General features: G+C 42.9%; 1 protein-coding gene across 1 annotated transcript in view; it reads right to left on the bottom strand.

The window, feature by feature from the left end:
• Nucleotides 1-19,156, bottom strand: part of LOC144805440 (uncharacterized) — a 947,065-nt gene that overhangs the window by 894,854 nt on the left and 33,055 nt on the right. Inside the window, 1 exon segment of the mRNA XM_078671992.1 lies at nucleotides 16,241-18,343. Coding sequence (XP_078528118.1) covers nucleotides 16,241-17,110 — 870 coding nt within the window. The 5' untranslated portion in view covers nucleotides 17,111-18,343.

Here is a 19,156-nt window from a genome sequence, read left to right as displayed (position 1 = left end):
CCGTTCCCCTCAGGGTGAAATGGACAAGAGTGCCGCAATGTCACGCCCATGCTGACCATGGCCTCCTTATAAGCTCTAGAGCTAAAAGCAGGACCATGGTCCGAATGCAGCATGCCAATTGCGTATGTGCCGATAAAGACTCACAAATCTTTTATAACAGTTCTGGCGTCAGCCGTTCGCTGGGGCCACATCCATATGAATCTCGTACATGAGTCCACTGCAACCAAGATATATTTATAGTTACCATCCCTTTGTAAGGGACCACAGTGGTCTAGGTAAACACAGGCTAATGGTTTATCCGAGATTAGAAGGGGCGTCTGCGCTGGGCGTCTTACCGTTGATACTTTCATTCTTTGACATATTTCACATTCTAAAACATAGTTCCTTGTTTGTCTTCTCATTTGTGGCCACCAGTATCTCTGTTTTAATAATGATACTGTGGCTGAGACGCCAGCATGTATAGAAGCAAGCCCTTCGTGTGCCGCTATTATCAGTCCTAACCTATGTTCCATGTTTGGAATTGCCCTATCCCCCACTCCAGGGATTCGAGCAAAAGGAACATTGTTTGCATCAGTTATGTATGAGTATTTTACTGGGAAGCCTTTCGGGAGTGTTTCTATCGAATCCTTTTCTGACAGCCTGTAATATTTCGCTGTCTATTTTTGTTTTTGACCGTGTGATGGCAGCTACGGAAGCCGTTTGCACAGCTGCCTTCGCTGCCTCATCAGCCAATGAATTCCCTGCAACGTGAACGCCATCACGTTGATGACTCAGCGTATGTATCACGTGAGTCTTTGGTAGTTCTTTCTGTAAAAGAACTACTTGTTCCCAGAGCATTTTATGCTTGATTGTGCCACCTTTCGCATCCTTGAAACCATTCTGAAGCCAGATCTGCAAGTATTCATTGTAAGATTGAACGTAATAATACGAATCGCACACTATGAGTGTGAGGAATTCTCGATCGGTATTTTCAAGCGCCATCTTGAACGCCAGTAATTCAGCTCGCTGAGCTGTACAATCTCCTAGAGATTGTGTTTTAGTGATAGCTGGTTTAAATTTCCCTTCGTGCCAGCGACCTTTAACGATCGCGCACGCAGCACTGTAGGCTTGTTTACCCCCTACTGCGGGTTGTGCTGATCCGTCTGTGTATATTATACAGCCGTAATGTTCTAGAGGCAGAATTTCGGTCGGCGGAGGACATTCAAATTCATATTGGAGAAATTCTTGTGTTTTTAAGTTACGATCAAATTCGTATGCCACGTCTGTTGCAGCAAGAGAATTAGCCCATTGTATCCATCTCGGATGGAGCGCTTTAGCATTTGGAATGCTTGCCTTTGTTACCGCCTCTAGGGCTGGTATCGGTGTCACGATTATTATTCGTTTACCTTGTGCCAGGGCTCGTTCTTTTGCTATAGCTGTCTGTGTTGCAGTTAGAATTTTTTCCGTTGGGCTGAATTTCATTTCAGCCTTAGTGTACAAGTGTGATTTGAATGCAATTGGTACCTTTTCTCCCTCATTAGAGGTCAGGTATGTGAATCCGCATCTTCCTGGGATGACTCGAATCACAAGATTGCGTGTGTTATCACGTGTTTCTAATTTTGTTTTAATTAACTTGTCTGTTTGTAAGGATCTCAAAATTTCTGTGTGTATTTGAGTCCAATTGGTTCTTTTAAAATCTGGTTTTATTAGATCATAAAGGGGTTTGACCCTTTCTGCGTAATTTGCAATGTATGTTCTTCCGAAATTTAGGAAGCCTAGAATTGACTGTAGGTTTTTTAGTGTTCTAGGTGCTTGGAGTACGGCACATTTCTCTAGAAAATTGTCAGCCAGGCTTTTGCCTTCACTTGATAATTCATATCCTAAGAACAGGAGTGTCAGATGGGCAATTCTGGATTTTTTAAAGTTGAATTTGTAACCCTCTGCTGCGAACCCAAGTATTATGGTGTTCACTCTCTTCAAGTGAGTCTCCAAGTCATCATCTGTTAAGTATATGTCGTCGACATATGATAATGCTTCGTCATCATATATTTGTAGTAATTCTGTTACTCTCGCTGAGAATACTCCCGGGCTATTCTTGTACCCCTGGGCTAACCGACAGAATTGTTTTTGAGTGCCATTTATTGAGAATGCAGACAAATATCTGCTTTCTGGTGCTATGTTTTGACAAAAGAATCCATTAGAGATGTCTAATGTTGTTTTGTATTTTTTGCGCACTATGTTATTCATTAGTGCAGCACTATGCGAGTTTTGCACTGCAAAAGTTTTGCAACATGAGTTAAGGTGTCGGTAATCCAAAACTAGACGATATGAATTGTCTGGTTTGGAGACCGGAAACAAAGGGTTGTTCATTTGTGAGGTGCAAGTTTCAATCACCCCCTGGTATTCTAGCTGATCTAGGATTTCTTTTACCTGTTTCTTAGCTTCTTGCTTAATTGGGTACTGCCTCTGTGCAGTAGGTTGTGATTTTAACTGGATTTTGTGAGGAGGAGTGTCCTCATCCCATCCTACGTGATTTTTATATAAAGCAGGAGCTAGGGCTACTGCCCACTTTCTAGCAAGTGTGTATTTTTTATGAATTGGGATGTGATTTGAGAAGGCAGGCATAATTATTTCTTCGCCATGAGGGCACTCCCTGACAAACTCTGGTGGCCAGTCTTTTTCAGCTAGAAGGATGTCATAGCCCTTGGAGAGATTATCCCAAAATAGTCCCCTTATTTTTCTAGTCTTATCCCCCTCTATACGTAAAGTTATTTCACATATTTTGTGAGGTTTGCTAACTCTGGTGTCTGCAGTTTCCACTTGAAGATATTCATTCATGTCCACTGTCTCCAGATGATTCATAAGGACTTTGCGAGCTATGCTCACTTCTGCTGCGCTGTCTAGCATTGTCCGAGCCCATTCTCCGTTTTTCAGTTGTGTCCTCAGTATTCTCGGCATTGTTGACTACCTTGATACTAGCTACCTTCTTTTTTGGAAATTGTAATTTCTTTTTTAGCTGAGCAGGTTCCTTGTCTTTGGACTTGGCGTGCTCTTCTCTTTGTTCTGATCGTCCTCTTCTTTCCGATTTCTGCGAGGAAGTCTGAAAAGATTGAGAGGGACGTGTATCAATGTCTTGATATCTATCAGGCTTCTTTATATTATCCCTATTTCTAAGGTTATATCTTTTCCCAGAGGGGTCACTTTGGGGTGACCTGTGTCTTTGGTTCGGAGATTTTTCTCTCCGCCGAGGAGACCTTCCTCTGGACTGGAATTTCTTTTCTTTAGGATTGGATTGTTTGTTTCCATCCCAGCTCTTTTTTTGTGATGTTGAATTATTATTAAAAAATATTTTTTCAGGACTTTCAATCAGTTGTGGTTTTACTGGTATTCCACCTAAACTATCTCTACCTAGTTCCTCATAGGATTTTTCTATAATTCTGGCAATTTCAGCTGGTTGGTCTGCTATATCTGTCTCCTTTAACCTCTGGCGGATCGCCACGTTTGCTGCTTCTCCCTTTATGTTGGCTAATAATATAGCCGAGACCTGCTTGAAGTCTTTTAGTAATTTCATCCCAAGAGTTAAAGCGGGCTCTGGACCATATTCGTCTTGAATTTGTTTTAGCACCTCTGGTATTACCGAAATGGATGGAACACCGTGCGTTTTTGTGTAGATGGAAGCAAAGACTGTACCCCAAGTGTCACAGTCCTCAATGTGTGGTGCGATTCCCATTGGAAGACAGATAGTCAGAATCCTGTGTTTTTCTAACGGGGTGGTGTCTGGAAACACAGCCTCTATTTGGGTGATTTTTTGTGCTAACCAGAATGGTATTTGTTCCCGTTTAGCTGGTACTTTACCTAGGCAGTATTGTATGTTCTGTGGTGTAATTTTATTTGTGTTCCCCTGGTGAGGGGTCAGCTGTGGAATTTTAATTGCTGGTTGAATTGTTGAAGTCCGCATCACATATTGGACTAATTGTCTATGTAATTTTATTAATTGTTTTAGCTGTGTTAAAAGCTCTGCTTGAGACATCCCATTGATGTCTGGATGTGGTGTGTATCCGGCTAGGACCGGCCACGTTGCTCCTGGTCTACCTAAGGGACCGAGCCTGGTGATGTGATTATTATGTTTTAGGGCGCCATTAAATAAGAGCAGGTGCTCTTGAAATTTAAGTGGTACTTCCACCTCCTCGAAAGGAGTGTACTCATTAGGAGGTTCCTCTGTTTTGTAATAGTGGAAGTACTTTGTTACATCATTTGCTGCTGGAAAATGTATCCATGAATAGTATACCTCTGTCTGCCGATATTCGTGTGCCTCAATTACGAATATGACTGTACCACCTCTAGGTGTCAGTCCATTTTCTATAAGTTTTAAGGTTATAGATTTCCTTTTGATGACCGGGATGAGTATTATATCCTGGTCTGCTTCTTGCAGGGCAGTATCATCTGCTGCGAGTTCAGTTGCTAATCTAACTGCCTCTCTTTCATCATCACTGTCTACCATTTTACCGACAGGATGGTTACTTTGTTTGTTTGCAGATCAGGTTTCTTGTGGAAACAAAGATTAGATGCACAATATTTTGGAACGGTTTATCCTTCAACGTTGACTAAACCAAGTACCATACATAGGAGTTTCCTCCTGTGAGGTTTGGCGGATATTACCTTTCACCCACTCCAGACGTCTTTGGAGTATTATGGGAAAAGGGGGTCTGAGTGAGAAAGCACGACTGAGTTACTCTAAATGTCTTACGTTAGTTTTATCGCCCTTCCAAACGCGTTGGGCGCCATGTAGTGTAGTTCCTATTATCCCAATAGGCTCTGCGCATTGGAATAATACCTTCAATAGTATAGGCCTAGACCAGACGTTAACTAGGTCTACTACTGTCGATATTAGACTTAAAGTTTTGGGTTTGCCAGCTAGCTCAGAGTTCACTAGAAACTTTCTCGAATAGGCAAGGAGGAGTTGAACCTCCCTGGATAGGCAAGAAGGGATTTAGTTTCTGACAACCATAGAACATGACAACTTTGCTCTCCCCTAATCAAGAGTGTATCTCGAGAGTCGTGTGAACAAAAGGCAATTTATTTTACTCAGTCAGTACGTGCATTCCTAGTCTCATCAGATTGTAGAGAAAAGGAAGAGACGGGCGTGTTCAATAAAAGATGTTATTTATTGATCAGTCTCTTTTCTCATACAAGAGAAATGGATCGATATTATTGCAATACTTATGGTTAAGTAAAGTGCATACATTAAAAGCAGAAGTATAAAATAATACTGTAAAAACATTGATATGGTTTCTAAGCCATATGAAGGTTTAAAATGAATAAGATATATTACATACACATATACATTTGACTAATCGTACTCAACTGGTGTTTCTAACTATGCCTACCCCGTGTACCTGACCTAAGTCTAATGCGTGGGCGGGAATAGAAAGTTACAGTTTAAGTTAAGTTTGTTTTGCCAAGTGACTGACTAAAGAATTCTCTGTGAGGGGTTATTCAGTTCTGTACCTGGAATCTAGGATGGATGAGGGATGGTATCTCTCGTCTCTGGTCTCGATATTCCAGGCTGCCTGCGAGGGCTACCCGGAAGCGCCGGAGCTGGATTTCTCGGCAGGAGAAAGCAGCGTCTCGTTCTCAGCGCGTCAGGAAAGGCAACAAACAGCTGGCCGCCTTCCTCGAGACGAATGGATCCCTCGACCCCTCACAGTCCGGCTTCCGAGCGAACCACAGCACCGAGACCGCCCTCATCGCCGCCACCGACGACCTTCGAACTCTGATGGACAACGGAGAAACAGCGGCCCTCATCCTCCTGGACCTCTCCGCGGCTTTCGACACTGTCTGCCACCGCACCCTAGTACAGCGCCTCAGCAACATCGGAATCCAGGAGAAGGCACTGGAATGGATCACCTCCTTCCTCGACGGAAGAACACAAAGAGTCCGCCTACCACCGTACAAGTCAGAGGCCACCAAAGTCATCTGCGGCGTACCCCAAGGATCCTCGCTGAGCCCAACCCTCTTCAACGTCTACATGAGCCCCCTCGCGGCCATCGCACGCCAACACAACCTGAACATCATCTCCTACGCCGACGACACCCAGCTGATCCTCTCCCTGACCAACGACCCCGCCACCGCCAGAGCCAACCTGCACGAAGGGATGAGAGACGTAGCCGAATGGATGACGACCAGCCGCCTGAAACTGAACTCAGACAAGACGGAGGTCCTCATCCTGGGCTCCACGCCCTCCGCCTGGGACGACTCCTGGTGGCCCCCCGCCCTGGGCACCGCACCCAAACCGACGGACCACGCACGCAACCTGGGCTTCATCCTGGACTCCTCCCTCTCCATGACCAGACAAGTCAACGCCGTCTCCTCGTCATGCTTCAACATCCTGCGCATGCTACGTAAGATCTTCCGGTGGATCCCCACCGAGACGAGGAAGACGGTCACCCAAGCCCTCGTCACCAGCCGACTGGACTACGGCAACGCCCTCTACGCCGGAACCACTGCCAAACTCCAGAAGAGACTCCAGCGGATCCAGAACGCCTCGGCGAGACTCATCCTCGACATCCCCCGACGCAGCCACATCTCCGGACACCTGAGAGATCTGCACTGGCTCCCGGTCAACAAGAGAATCACCTTCCGGCTCCTCACCCACGCGCACAAAGCCCTACACGACCAAGGCCCGAGCTACCTCAACAACCGGATCAACTTCTACACTCCCAAGCGCCTCCTCAGATCAACCAACCACGCCCTCGCCGCCGTCCCCCGCATCCGAAGAGCGACAACAGGAGGAAGATCCTTCTCCTACCTGGCCGCCAAGACCTGGAACTCACTTCCGACCAATCTGCGCCTGACCCAAGACCACCTCTCCTTCAGGAAGAAGCTCAAGACCTGGCTGTTCGAGCAGTAGCGGCACCCCCCCCCTCCCAGCGCCTTGAGACCCTACGGGTGAGTAGTGCGCTATACAAATGACCTGATTGATTGATTGATTGATTGAAAGGCGGGGCTGCGCCAGCGGGGTCTGCTCTGCTCTGGGCTTCGGCAAGTCTGGCTGCTCCGATCTCGTCACCACCGCGTGTGTTTGCATAGGGCAATATCGGTAATATTTATACCTTTAAGGTGCCGAGATTGACGTAAGGATGGACATAGATACGTCAATAAGGATGTCATACGACCAGGTTGTTAGCACATTCTTTTGCTGAAGTTCTCGGTGAAATCAAAACAATGGCCGCAGGGTTTTTCCCAGGTTGTCATAGGTTTGATTTGTTTTGAGAACTCCGTATGCCTTATCAGGGGCTGGAGGAATATCGCTTGTCTAATTAGATGGCAAGCGTTATGACCTAATCAGATAACACGCTCCTGTGCCGTAGTGTGGCTTTATCAGATAACGGTTCCTGCATCATGGGGGTTTTCTGCCTCATGGGATGGCTGCTAGTTAACTTGTTAGTTTGTTAACCAGAATAGGGTCAGGAATAGGGGGATCGATACAGAACCTATAGGAATACATCACACATCTTCTTCTGAATTCTTTTGCCCTGTTTATGAAGGACTTGGACCTTTCGTTTAATCATTCCAAGTCGTTCATTATGCAGGTGGGACCTCGTAAAGCTAAGCAGTTCACTTATAAATTTGGACTTTCGGCAATACCGAAGGCCAATGTTTTCTCTTATTTGGGAGTTGTGTTTGACGATTCCTTGAGTTGGTGCCCTTTGCTTACTTGGAATAAAGGGGATATAGTGAAAGCTTTTGCAGCTGTTTTTAACTTTGCCAGCAGAGTGGGAGAGAAGCCAATAGCGGCTCTTTTGAAGATATATGAAGCCAAATATATTTCAAAGGTTAGTTATGGGAGTGAGATATGGGGCCACATTAGTGCAGGGGCAGTGCAAAGTGCACAAAACTCTTTCCTGCGAAGGGCCCTTTCTGTCCCACAAAGCACCCCATTTTATGTCGTGCACAAAGAGTTGCGGATGTCTTTCCCCTCAGATGTACTGGTTTTCCGTCCCCTGGCTTTGTGGCTTAATATTTCGGCTAATTAAGAAAATACACTTAGCAAAGACGTCCTACGGGAAGGCCTTTCACTTGACCATGTCTCAAGCATCCGATGGCTCCACTACATAAGAGTTGGCCTCTCCAGGGTAGGTAGGAACTATTTGCTAACTCTGAGAGCATATGTAAGAGGGATCTTTCTCTGGTCAAAGAGTGTTTTTTAAAGAATGAGCTGCTGTGATAGAGAGGGAAATGAGCTGTGTAAGCCTAGTGTGCGTAAGTACATTTTGTTAAAAACTGTACCAACCACAGAACCTTAACTTCTAGGGCTTAAAAGCATCCATGATCGTTATCTATTGACCCGGTTTTGGCTCAACCTCTTCCATTACCTCTTGGCACACCCTCGCGGCTTCCACAGAGGCCAGTGCCTCATGCCCTGCAGCTGCAACGGTGAGTCTCCTCAGGACATGATACCCTTTTTTAATGTTTTGTATTTTTTATGCTGTCCCTAGAAAGTTATTTATTATTCCCATTCTCAAACAAGCGCGTTTTAGGCGGGTGAGACCAGCTTTTATCTTTTTACAACTGCTCTCTAATGACACTGTTTTGCATACGCTTTACTTTTTACGGTTCGCTGTTAGATTCAGGTCAAGCTGCGATTAACTTCTGTACTTTAATTCATGAATTTTTACCTTGTGTTCTGATTAACTTGGACATATTATATTTGTCAATCTGTAACTTGGAAGATGTTTTATCATTTATAAAGTTTGTTGATAATAATCACTAGGGGATTCATTTTCAGGGTAGCATGGTATCCCTCACAATAACTCCAGGAGTCACAGTCCACACAATGTACATGCGTTGTTCCCACTACTTCCAACTTTACATATACCCCCAATCACCTGCCCAAACCTCTCCCTGCTGATGCCAATGTGGTCCTCCGTCAACCCACAGACCATATTTTTGGCCCCTTTAAAACTGCCTATACAATAAAAATGCTGCAGTTGTAAATACATATCAACTACCATTTGTTGTGTTTGAAACATTTTATTGAATAATAAAACCTAATAAACATAAGCTGATTATTAAAGCAAAACAAAACATCAGTTGCCATACACATAAGAGACGAAAGCTGTACATAAAAATCAACATACTGTAACACAGCAAAGTTATGTAGAGCACAATTCTTAATTTCGGGCAGTCTTTAAAGTTCAACAATAGAAACGTTCATAAAGAACAGGAAACGAAACAAAGAAGGTGGGATACAGTGATTTCATTAATGTAATGCTTCCTACATATAGAAAAACAAATACTAATTATTTTCCTTAAACAATAAAGTCCTCACATTAAAATACTAAGAGAAATATATTGAACATTGAACATTTCATATGTAATTAGAATTCAATTTGAATATTTTAACCTCCTCAGCAATATTTGACTCATGATTACAACCTGAATGCTTTCTGGAAAGGACCCACCTCATGGGGTTCAAAATCACATCTTTTCCAACAATAGGATTCAAATGATAAACTTGAATTTCAATTCAATTTATTGATTTAGGCCATTTTGGAGATCAACAATTTGAAATATATACAAAATCCATACACTTTTGTAAAATTGTCTCCTAAACTTGAATTCCATCCACTTTTTGAATAAACACTTTCCATTCCAGCAAGCATCACAAGACCACTTGTTGTTATCTTCCCAATTAGTGATAATGTTTCGGCTGACAACAATAAATATGTTTAGAATTTTACTTCCAAAAACAAAAACATGGCATTTCTGAATCATGGTACACAATCAAATGTAGGAACAGAAGGGCATCTTTTGGTGTAGCATTCATTAAGTTTTGACCAGGCTTGAAACTAGAATTCCTGATTTTTGGGACATTTAAATGTCATATTTTTGAAAAAGTTCTAACAGACCCAGCATGAGCTCCGAGAAAAATAGAAGATGACTGAATTGTACGTAGAGAAAATGTGCTGATAAGTAATCTATTGATGTAAAATACAGTGGTCAGGCAATGCTTGTGGATCTAATCTATTCAGATTATAACTCCATAGTTTGTTCAATAAATTGACTGAGCATAATACTTGAAGGTCCATCTCTCAGATCAGTTCTATTACAGTTTTAGTTGCGATAACACTAATACAGATCATTGATAAATAGATTTTAAAAGCCATAGGTGGAATTGATCCTTGGTCTAAATCTAGATTAAAGTCTGCAATGGAAACCAGTACAAACAGATCAAATCTAAAAGCATTGAATATGTTTATTATAGTGGTTTAGAGTAACCCCAGAAGACACACAGTGTTCCTGAAACTCAGAAAATGTATCTAAAGATTATGATTACATCCTATTTTATGTCCAGAGACTGCTTTAGCTGCTTTCCTGTTTAAGTGACAAAAGTTCTGCAGCTCAATGTACTCCATCAATAACAAGCATTGTCATAGCCAATAGGTCTCGCCTTTGGGACCTTATAAGTGTTTAGCCATGCAGGTCCAGTAACAATGTGAAATAATTTCTCTTAAAAAAGAAGACTATAAACTAATTAAGCTAGACGTGACTTTATTACTGTTTAATCAAATGTTTCTGGAGGTTTAGTGTATATAAACAACTCCTTTTTTCTATGGTGTGTCATATAAAGTTGATGCTTTAAATTTTGGTAAGAGTACACAACGTCAAATAATTCAATACTGCTTTTATATTAATATACCTTTGAAAGCTTGAAGTGAAAGACAATTCTAAGTGGCATTTGGTTATGAGTAGGCGCTAATGACTATTTCCGGATGACAATGTAATTAGCATTTTTTGTATAAGATGTGTTAAAAGTATGGGTAGGGAAATGGCTATTTTGGCCAAAGCCTCCCCTTTCTATATGCATGCTACTTTTATTTGTAAACAGAATCACAATTTGTTATGTGGTACACAGTAATGTTAGATGAATCTGTTTTACCCTTCTGATAAGCAAGGGATGGCGATGAACCGTTTTTTCGTCCCTGGTTTTAAATGGATTCAGGTTGGAACAGAAGAGGTGTTGGTTGACGTTACCTCAGAAAATGGTTGTTTCCCGCATGCTGCTTTCATGCGACTTAAATCCCTTCAGAGGAAGAGGCGGCTGCATGCCTGCATATATGGCCAGATCAGTACTTGGCTGTTTCGGTTCTCCAGTTGGCTAGAATAGAAGCTGTTAAGGGCAGGGGCTCAGCTTCCCATTGGTGCAGCAGGTGCAGTGGCACCAGGTCCCAGATGCCTTAAAGGCCCACTGAACCCTGATAACAGCTGTTTGTCACAGTTCAAACAGAGGCCTGAGGGGGCCACAGAACAATGATTATTGCTGTTTTCCACAGTCCAAATAAACGGCAGAGGTCACATTTCCTTTCTTTCCTTGGGGCCCAGGGCACACTGGCTAGGCCACTGGTTAAGGATGCATTGAGGAAGAGGTGGCGAGACAGGTGGATTATCTAAACAGCTCGACGATGACTTCATGCCTGGGTATTAAAGTATTCATTGCAATTAAAGACTTAAGCAGGAATAGATCTCATAATATAGGAAGGCCTATGTACAAATGCAGCTCGATTAGCGGCTGCCTTTTAACTTCTCACTTATCACCTCTCCTAATTTACAGTTTTATATTAGATGCAGACATAAATCGTGACCTATGAATATGTTTATCTATCTTTAGGTTCAAATGACCCATCTTTTCCATATGCAAGTATCAGACAGGTCGGGAACGCCTTATGGCTTTGAACTTGATAAATCCACATTAATCACTGGTCTTGAAATACAAATGGCAGCATTAGGCACGCAGAGGTGTAATCTACATAATCTCATTATGTTCAGGGTATGGGGGAGTATTTAGGGCATAAAGCACTTTGACAAAAACATTTCTGCCACCATAGAAATTCAATCTTCCTTGTCCTACCTTAGTATACAAGTAGTACCACATTCTTTGTATACCTGAACTAAATAGGCACACAAAATAGTACCGTATTTAAAGGCCCAGTTCAGAATAACATGGAAGGTGCACTGTCCCAGACTACACAACGGTGCAGTTTTCAGTGGGTGCTATCATCCCACACAGGGGGGAGCACACCAGATTATGCTGGAAAAAACATGTGGTGCCCCAACGTAGGCGCAGTTGTAAACCACCAGTCTGCTTACATAGTAAAGCGTCTAGCCGCTATTAAGTTAGGTGGCACGTTTCCCCTGCAGGTGGTTGTGGTCTGTCACCATCCTGTCAGGTGGGGGGTATACAATCAGTGCGCCTCCTGACTGCTTGTTTGCCTTTTCGCCCGTGTCAATAATACAGTGCAGTCCTTGGAGGAGTAGTCAATTTGTATTCATGAAAGATGTGTAATCCCCAGATGATGCCTGAACTATTCCCCAATGGGCTATTTGTACATCGTATTGAATTGTATGGTTTTATGAGGACTATTAATAATAAAAAAGAAAGATTTAGTGAGTGTTTATTGCCCTCTAGGTCACTCTACTTCTAAGCACCTAATACAGCTTGTACAGTGGTTACTCTCATCTGCTCACCTACACTATGCTTAATATAAATAGTGCACAATTTAGGCGTTTGTGTCTGCCTACAACGTGGACCTGATACAAATAGCAGTACCTACAAGGTGGATGGTACAATTCAACAAGAGTTTAGGATACGCCAGCACAGATGACTTTGCATCAACATTACGGGGCGTCAGTCTTGATGGCAAGCCAACTTAAAACTTATCAGTATTGTATACATTATTATCAGAGACTATACTTGCCTCTTGGATACAACTTTATAACAGAATTTTATTAATTTGTGTACAGTTGTGTGTATACAATAAAACAACCTCCCCACCATAATTGATCTGTCTATTCATCTTTTTGGGATCTGGAGTAGCATGCTACTCGCCGAAAAGCACTTCAACACTTCATCAGGGGTAGCAAGCGTTATATAAATGCAAAACCTTCCCTCTTCTATCTCCCCACAATCTTTTTTAACCCAACTAACAGACCAACATGTCCAGCTCTCACATACATTTTATATTTCCCTATACTAATTCACCACTAATCATTTTTGGATCCTAGAGTAGTGTGCTACTTGCCGAAAAAGCGCTTCAAAGTTCGTATGGGGTAGTAAGTGTTATGTAAATCTAAATACATTACAATTACTGTTTACATCGGGCTGCACTAACACGAGGATAGAAGTAGAGTGCGGATTAGAGTTTATCTGCCCAGAACAAAGCATACTACAGAAAGTGTGGGAACAGTCTATATGTTGTGCACCTGGCAGAGAAAAACACAGCAGAGGTGGGAAGAAGGTAGGTCATCTGATGGTCAGACCTATGTGGAAAGAGGCAATCACTTTGGGCAGAAAAGAGGGCTTACACGGAGGACTACTTTGTTCGGATGGACAGCAAGAAAGGCAGGTCTGGAAGATAAGCCTGAAGTTCACTCATCCTGCAAGCAGAGGTGATGGCAAGCAAAAAACTAGTCTTCTAAGGAGGCGAAGAGGATAATTATGTAGGCGCTCAAAGGAGCACACATAAGATAAGTGAGGTCAACTCCCACTAGGGCATTACGAAAGGAGAAGGAGGAAAGAGATGAGTAATGCACTTCAGAAATCTGTTAACAATAGGATCGAAGGCCATGCTCAAGAGCTCGGGGTACCAGACTTGGAACTGATCGCGTTTGATCTTCTTCAGCAATCTTGGCAGAAGTGGTACAGGAGGCCGCAACTCCACTCACAACGAAAAGGGTCGCCGAGCGAGAGCCGCTTTGGAAACTCTAACACGCAGAACTGCTGACATTGAGCGTTCTCTTCGGTGGCGAATAGATCGAAGCAAGGCTCTCCCCACTACTGAAAGAGACCTAGCACGACCTTCGAGTGAAGATGCCATTTGTGATCCATCATGCACCAGCGGCGGAGTTTGACCGCCCTGGCGTTCAGGGAACCTGCCAGGTGTTGAACCACCAGAGATATGCCCTGATGTTCCAGCCATGTCCAAAGGCGAAGAGCCTCTTGAAATACGGTCCACAACCCCACCCTGCCCCGTTTGTTGCAGTACCACATGGCAGTGGTGTTGTCCGTGAACACCTGCACCACTCTTCGTTTGACAGAAAGAAGGAATGCCTTCAGTGGAAGACAAATCGCCCGGAGCTCCAGAGGGTTGATGTTGTGCCTGGACTCTGCCAGAGACCAGAGGTCTTTGATCTCCACCATTCCCATATGGCTGCCCCATCCCAGGAGTGACGCATCCGTCACTACTGTGAACTCAGGTTGGGGAAGGTAGAGGGATCTGCTGTTGACCCAATCCTGGTTCGTGAGCCATCACTGCAACTGACTTGCAGTCCCCTCCGAAATCTGAACGTCATCGGAAAGATTCCCCTGGTGCTGCACCCACTGAAACTTCAGGTCCCACTGCAGTGCACGTATATGCCATCTGGCATGATGCACCAGCAGGATGCAGGAGCCATGAGGCCAGCAGCCTCAGGGTCATTCTCACCGAACACCGGGATGGAGGCTGAAACATCGGTATCATAGCCCCAATATACTGGACTTGCTGCTAGGGAGGATAGACCCAAAACTGTGCTGTGTCCAGAACCGCTCTGATGAAAAGGAGCTTATCGGTTGGAATCAGGTGCGACTTCAGCACGTTAACTGAGAACCCCAGCAAATGCAGGAAGTCCGTCGTAGTCTGGAGCCTTCGACAGCCAGTCGTCGAGATAGGGGAATACTGGAACCCCTGATCTGCGCAGATGAGCTGCGACCACCGCCATCACTTTCGTGAACACCCGAGGGAGGGGGGGCTGGTAAGGTCAAAGGGGAGCGTGGTAAACTAAAAATGCGTGTGGCCTACAGTGAACCGTAGGTAATGCCGGTGGGCAGGCAAGACGGGGATGTGAAAGTAAGTGTCCTGCAAGTCCAACGCTACCATCAAATCTCCAGGGTCGAAGGCAGATAAGACCTGAGCCAAGATTAACAACTTGAACTTCTCCTTTCGGAGAAAGCGGATGATGTCCCTGAGAACTAAGCTAGGATGCAGGCCTTTGTCCTTCTTGGGTACCAAGAAGTAGTGGGAGTAGCAACCCCGTTTGACAAAGAGATCCATAACTTCCTGGAAGAGAAGGGCCAAATGATCCTCCGACATGGGATGAAATCACCACAAACTGCATGACCCTTACGCACTCCGCTGCTTGCGGAACTCCGCGTAGACCGCCAGAGTTTTTTTGTCACTTTGCGGAGTTCCTCACTGAGGAACTCCGCATAGGCTTAATCTTATCATGAAAAAATAGATATCAGTCATATGTTAAGAAACAAGGGTGAGTAGAAACCTTTTGGGTGGAGTAAAATTTAAGACATTATTATTGTGATTTTTTGGGAAATTAGTTGATTTTTGCAACCACTAACACTTCTCTGTGTAAAGTAAAGACCTTGAGAGTTTTGTAACTTTCAGATACTCAAATTGTGGATTCTGTTGCAATGAAAAATATTTCCAGCCCTGACATTTCTTAGGAGGTTGCATGCGGGCAGCCTAAGTTATCCTGCAAGAGTTTCTTTATGAATTCTATTGCAACTACAAGATGTGCTCTCTCATGTAAAGTCAGGTTGTGAGAAGCTTTTCTGCAACTCAAGCTACGCCTTACTTTCCACCTGGTGTGGATGCATTTCTCATGTTTAGTGAGATCTCCTTTCTAAGTAAAATGTTTCTGGCTTTCCCCTCCTGTATATGGCTTTAGTCCAGTGTGAATTCCCTCATGTGAAATGACATTGTATTCGAGACTAAACCTTATCTGACATTCAGAACACACATAAGGCATTTTTCCCCCGTGTGAGTTCGCTCATGACAAGTGAGAAGTAATTTGTAACCAAAACTTTGCTTGCATTTCGAGCACTCATAAAGTTTTACCCCAGAGTGGGATCTCTCATGAAGCATAACACTGTCTTTCAGATTCAACCTTTTATGGCATAAGGATTTTCTCCAGTGTGGAGTTTCTCATCGTGAAATAGCGTTTTTTTCTGCAGCTTTTCTGGCATTCTGAGCACTCATAAGGTTTTTCATCAGTATGGAGTCGCTTAGTGAGGCTGTGCCTATCAAATAGAAAATTCTAGCATTCACAACATTGGTAGTGTTTTTCCCCTGTATGCGTCTGCTCATGTAGAGTGAGATTGAGTTTAAAATTGATGCTTTTCTGGCATTCGGAGAACTGATTATTTTGATGGTGTGTTTTCTTATGGCGCTTGTAACCATCTCTACCTCTGAATCTTTTCTGACATTTAGAGCACTGATAATTTTTTTTCTCCAGTGTGGATTTTCACATGTTCAGTGAGATGAGATTGTTGTCTGAAACATTTTTGGCATTCGGAGCACTGATAAGCTTTTTCCCCAGTGTGGATTCTTATATGCTTAGTGAGACGGCTTTTTACACTGAAACATACCTGGCATTCGGAGCACTGATAAGGTTTTTCCCCAGTGTGGATTCTTATATGCTCAGTGAGACTGCTTTTTTGACTGAAACATATCTGGCATTCAGGGCACTGATAAGGTTTTTCCCCAGTGTGGGTTCTTATATGCTGAGTGAGATGGCTTTTTTGACTGAAACATATCTCGCATTCAGGGCACTGATAAGGTTTTTCCCCAGTGTGGGTTCTTATATGCTAAGTGAGATGTCTTTTTTCATTGAAACATTTGTCGCATTCAGTGCACCGATAACGTTTTACCCAAGCGTGGGTCCGTGTATGTTTAGTGAGTCTCATTTTGTCACTGAAACATCTCTGGCATTCAGAGCACTGATAAGGTTTTTCCCCAGTGTGGAATCTCACATGTGCAGTTAGAAGTGATTTAAGTTTGAAATGTTTTGGGCATTCAGAGCACTGGTAAGGTTTTTCCCCAGAGTGGATTCTCATATGTTCAGTGAGATGAGATTTTTGGTTGAAACTTTTTGGGCATTCAGCGCACTGGTAATGTTTTTCCCCAGAGTGGGTTAATGCATGTCGATATAAACTCAGTTTGATACTAAACCTTTTCTGACATTCAGAGCACTGAAAAGGTTTTTCCCCAGTGTGGATTCTCATATGCTCAGTGAGATAAGATTTACGCCTGAAACTTTTTTGGCATACTTTGCACTGAGAGTGGTTTTCCCCTGTGTGCATTCTGTCAAATTCGGTGAGATAAGATTTATGGCTGTATCTTGGTAACTTTTTTCCCTAACTTCGGTTATTTTGCCTCGATTTTAGAGTCGGGCTTGTTTAGATAATGTTCAGCACTTATCTCTAAAATAAATTGTGTGTAATCTTCTCAACACTTGAATTGAGCAAAAAATGTCGGGAAGCAGTCCTGTAACACCTGTTGAAATTTTTCTAACAGATAATCGTCTTTAAGTAATAGCCTCTCCGGCAGCAACTTAATTTGTGACTGAAGTTTTTCTCAAATCTATTTGTATAGGTTCTTAGCAATGCAGTAATAAGGTGTTAGTCTGATATTTAATGATTAAACTGATAAGTACCTTTTTGCACTGGTATAATGACAGTAACTGAGGGCGTTAGAGCGTGCAGAGTACTATTGTGGATGATTAGTCGCAGAACATCAGTTCCTTCTACCCTTTCTATGTTTGGGGTAAGGTTAAGGTTTGTAGTTCTGAGGATGAGTATTTATTTACATTAGATATAGCGCAACGGTGCTCCTTTAATCCATTTTTATATTTAACAGTTTTACATATCATTCCTGCACAACAGATAATGTTGAGGCGATTTACATAGAATTACAGAACAGTACACAATAAAAAGGAAACAATCTGAGATGGTCATTAACACAATAAAGGGGTGAATTCTTAAGGTTTTCGCCAGAGTGAGCAGAGTGGGTCGAGGTCCCGAGGCAGATAGTCTCAAACTTGCGTAACTGGTTAAAAACGGTTGTTGAACAAAGGTGTTTTTCCAATCTTTTGGTTGTTAACGTGTCAGCTTCGGAGTCTTCTTTCAGCGTCTTTTCTTTGATGGTATCCAGAAGAAACCTTTAGTTGTAACTTTCTTTTATGCAGTGTGTGCTTCCTCTCTAGAATTACATGATGCTTTAGATGAACGTTATTCTGTCATGCTGAGGCAATTTGTCTTTCTGATAATATTTCAGATGAGGATGCTGAAGCGGTCTTTCTACATTATTTCTGATGCTGTGTGCACAGATATGACTTTGCTCTGGGTTAATGAAATGCAAAATTAGAGACTTCACTTACAGGTATAGTACTTTCCTCGCCACACTTACATTTTTGGAAATTGTTTAAACGTAGAATGCTGGATGTCCTTCAGTTTTTCAAAATAATCCTTCTTATGCCACTGACATTCAGTTGCTTAGTGCTAAATCTTGCTTTCTTCGTCCGTAATTTCAATCACCTATAGTATTAAAATTAAATAGTTAATACATGTACATTTCCAAAAATATAATTTACAAGCCAAATCAATGCAGAATTTTGAAAATGTTGAGCTGTTTTTCAGACAGAGCAGAGTGTAGAATGGTAGCATGAGAGTACTTGGATGTTGGAGTGAGGTTTTGTAGAATTTTCAACATTTTACTAAGCTCACAAAGGATACATGCACCCTATGGAGTTGTAACATAGAATCCCAAAGGCAGATATGAAAGTCATATGGACTGGCACCAAACAGATATTAAAAACATATACACTATTAATTAATTTGTAATGCAGATTTCTGGGACGAGAATGACTCCCCCACAGACAACAGGCGTTTTCCGCTGCCCTGAGTTACCACCTACTTGTATCTGGTTTCCTGACTTTTAAGTTTTGGCCCCTGCCTCAAGCAAACCTATTATGTGCTGCGAGGACTATGCCAGACCTATCCCTCGACTATGGTCCAGAGTATGAATCAAGAGCAATGAAATGAAGCCGTACTTTCATGTGTTCATTTTATTCCACCTGATTATCAGTTGTTAGGTTTTTCTGCACCTGGATTTACCGGGTGCAGAAAATCAGGACACAATTATTTTCCAGACAGAAAAATTAGACTGAAAAGACGCACAAGACTCTGGGTGCAGCAGAAGCAGCCAAGACGTTTGCTGTTTTTTTTACTAACTGGGGGAAACACACAATTCTTCCCTCTGTTCGTGTTCACAGTCGTTGTTGGCCTGTGATTCAGCATTGAGTGCAGAGCGTATCGAGTAGAGCCGAGAGGCCGAGCCGAGGAAGAGTT

Source organism: Lissotriton helveticus (assembly GCF_964261635.1).
Source record: "Lissotriton helveticus chromosome 1_1 unlocalized genomic scaffold, aLisHel1.1 SUPER_1_unloc_10, whole genome shotgun sequence".
Taxonomy (NCBI): Eukaryota; Metazoa; Chordata; class Amphibia; order Caudata; family Salamandridae; genus Lissotriton; species Lissotriton helveticus.
Note: the sequence above shows the minus strand (reverse complement) of the source record. Positions and strands in the feature narration are given on the sequence as shown.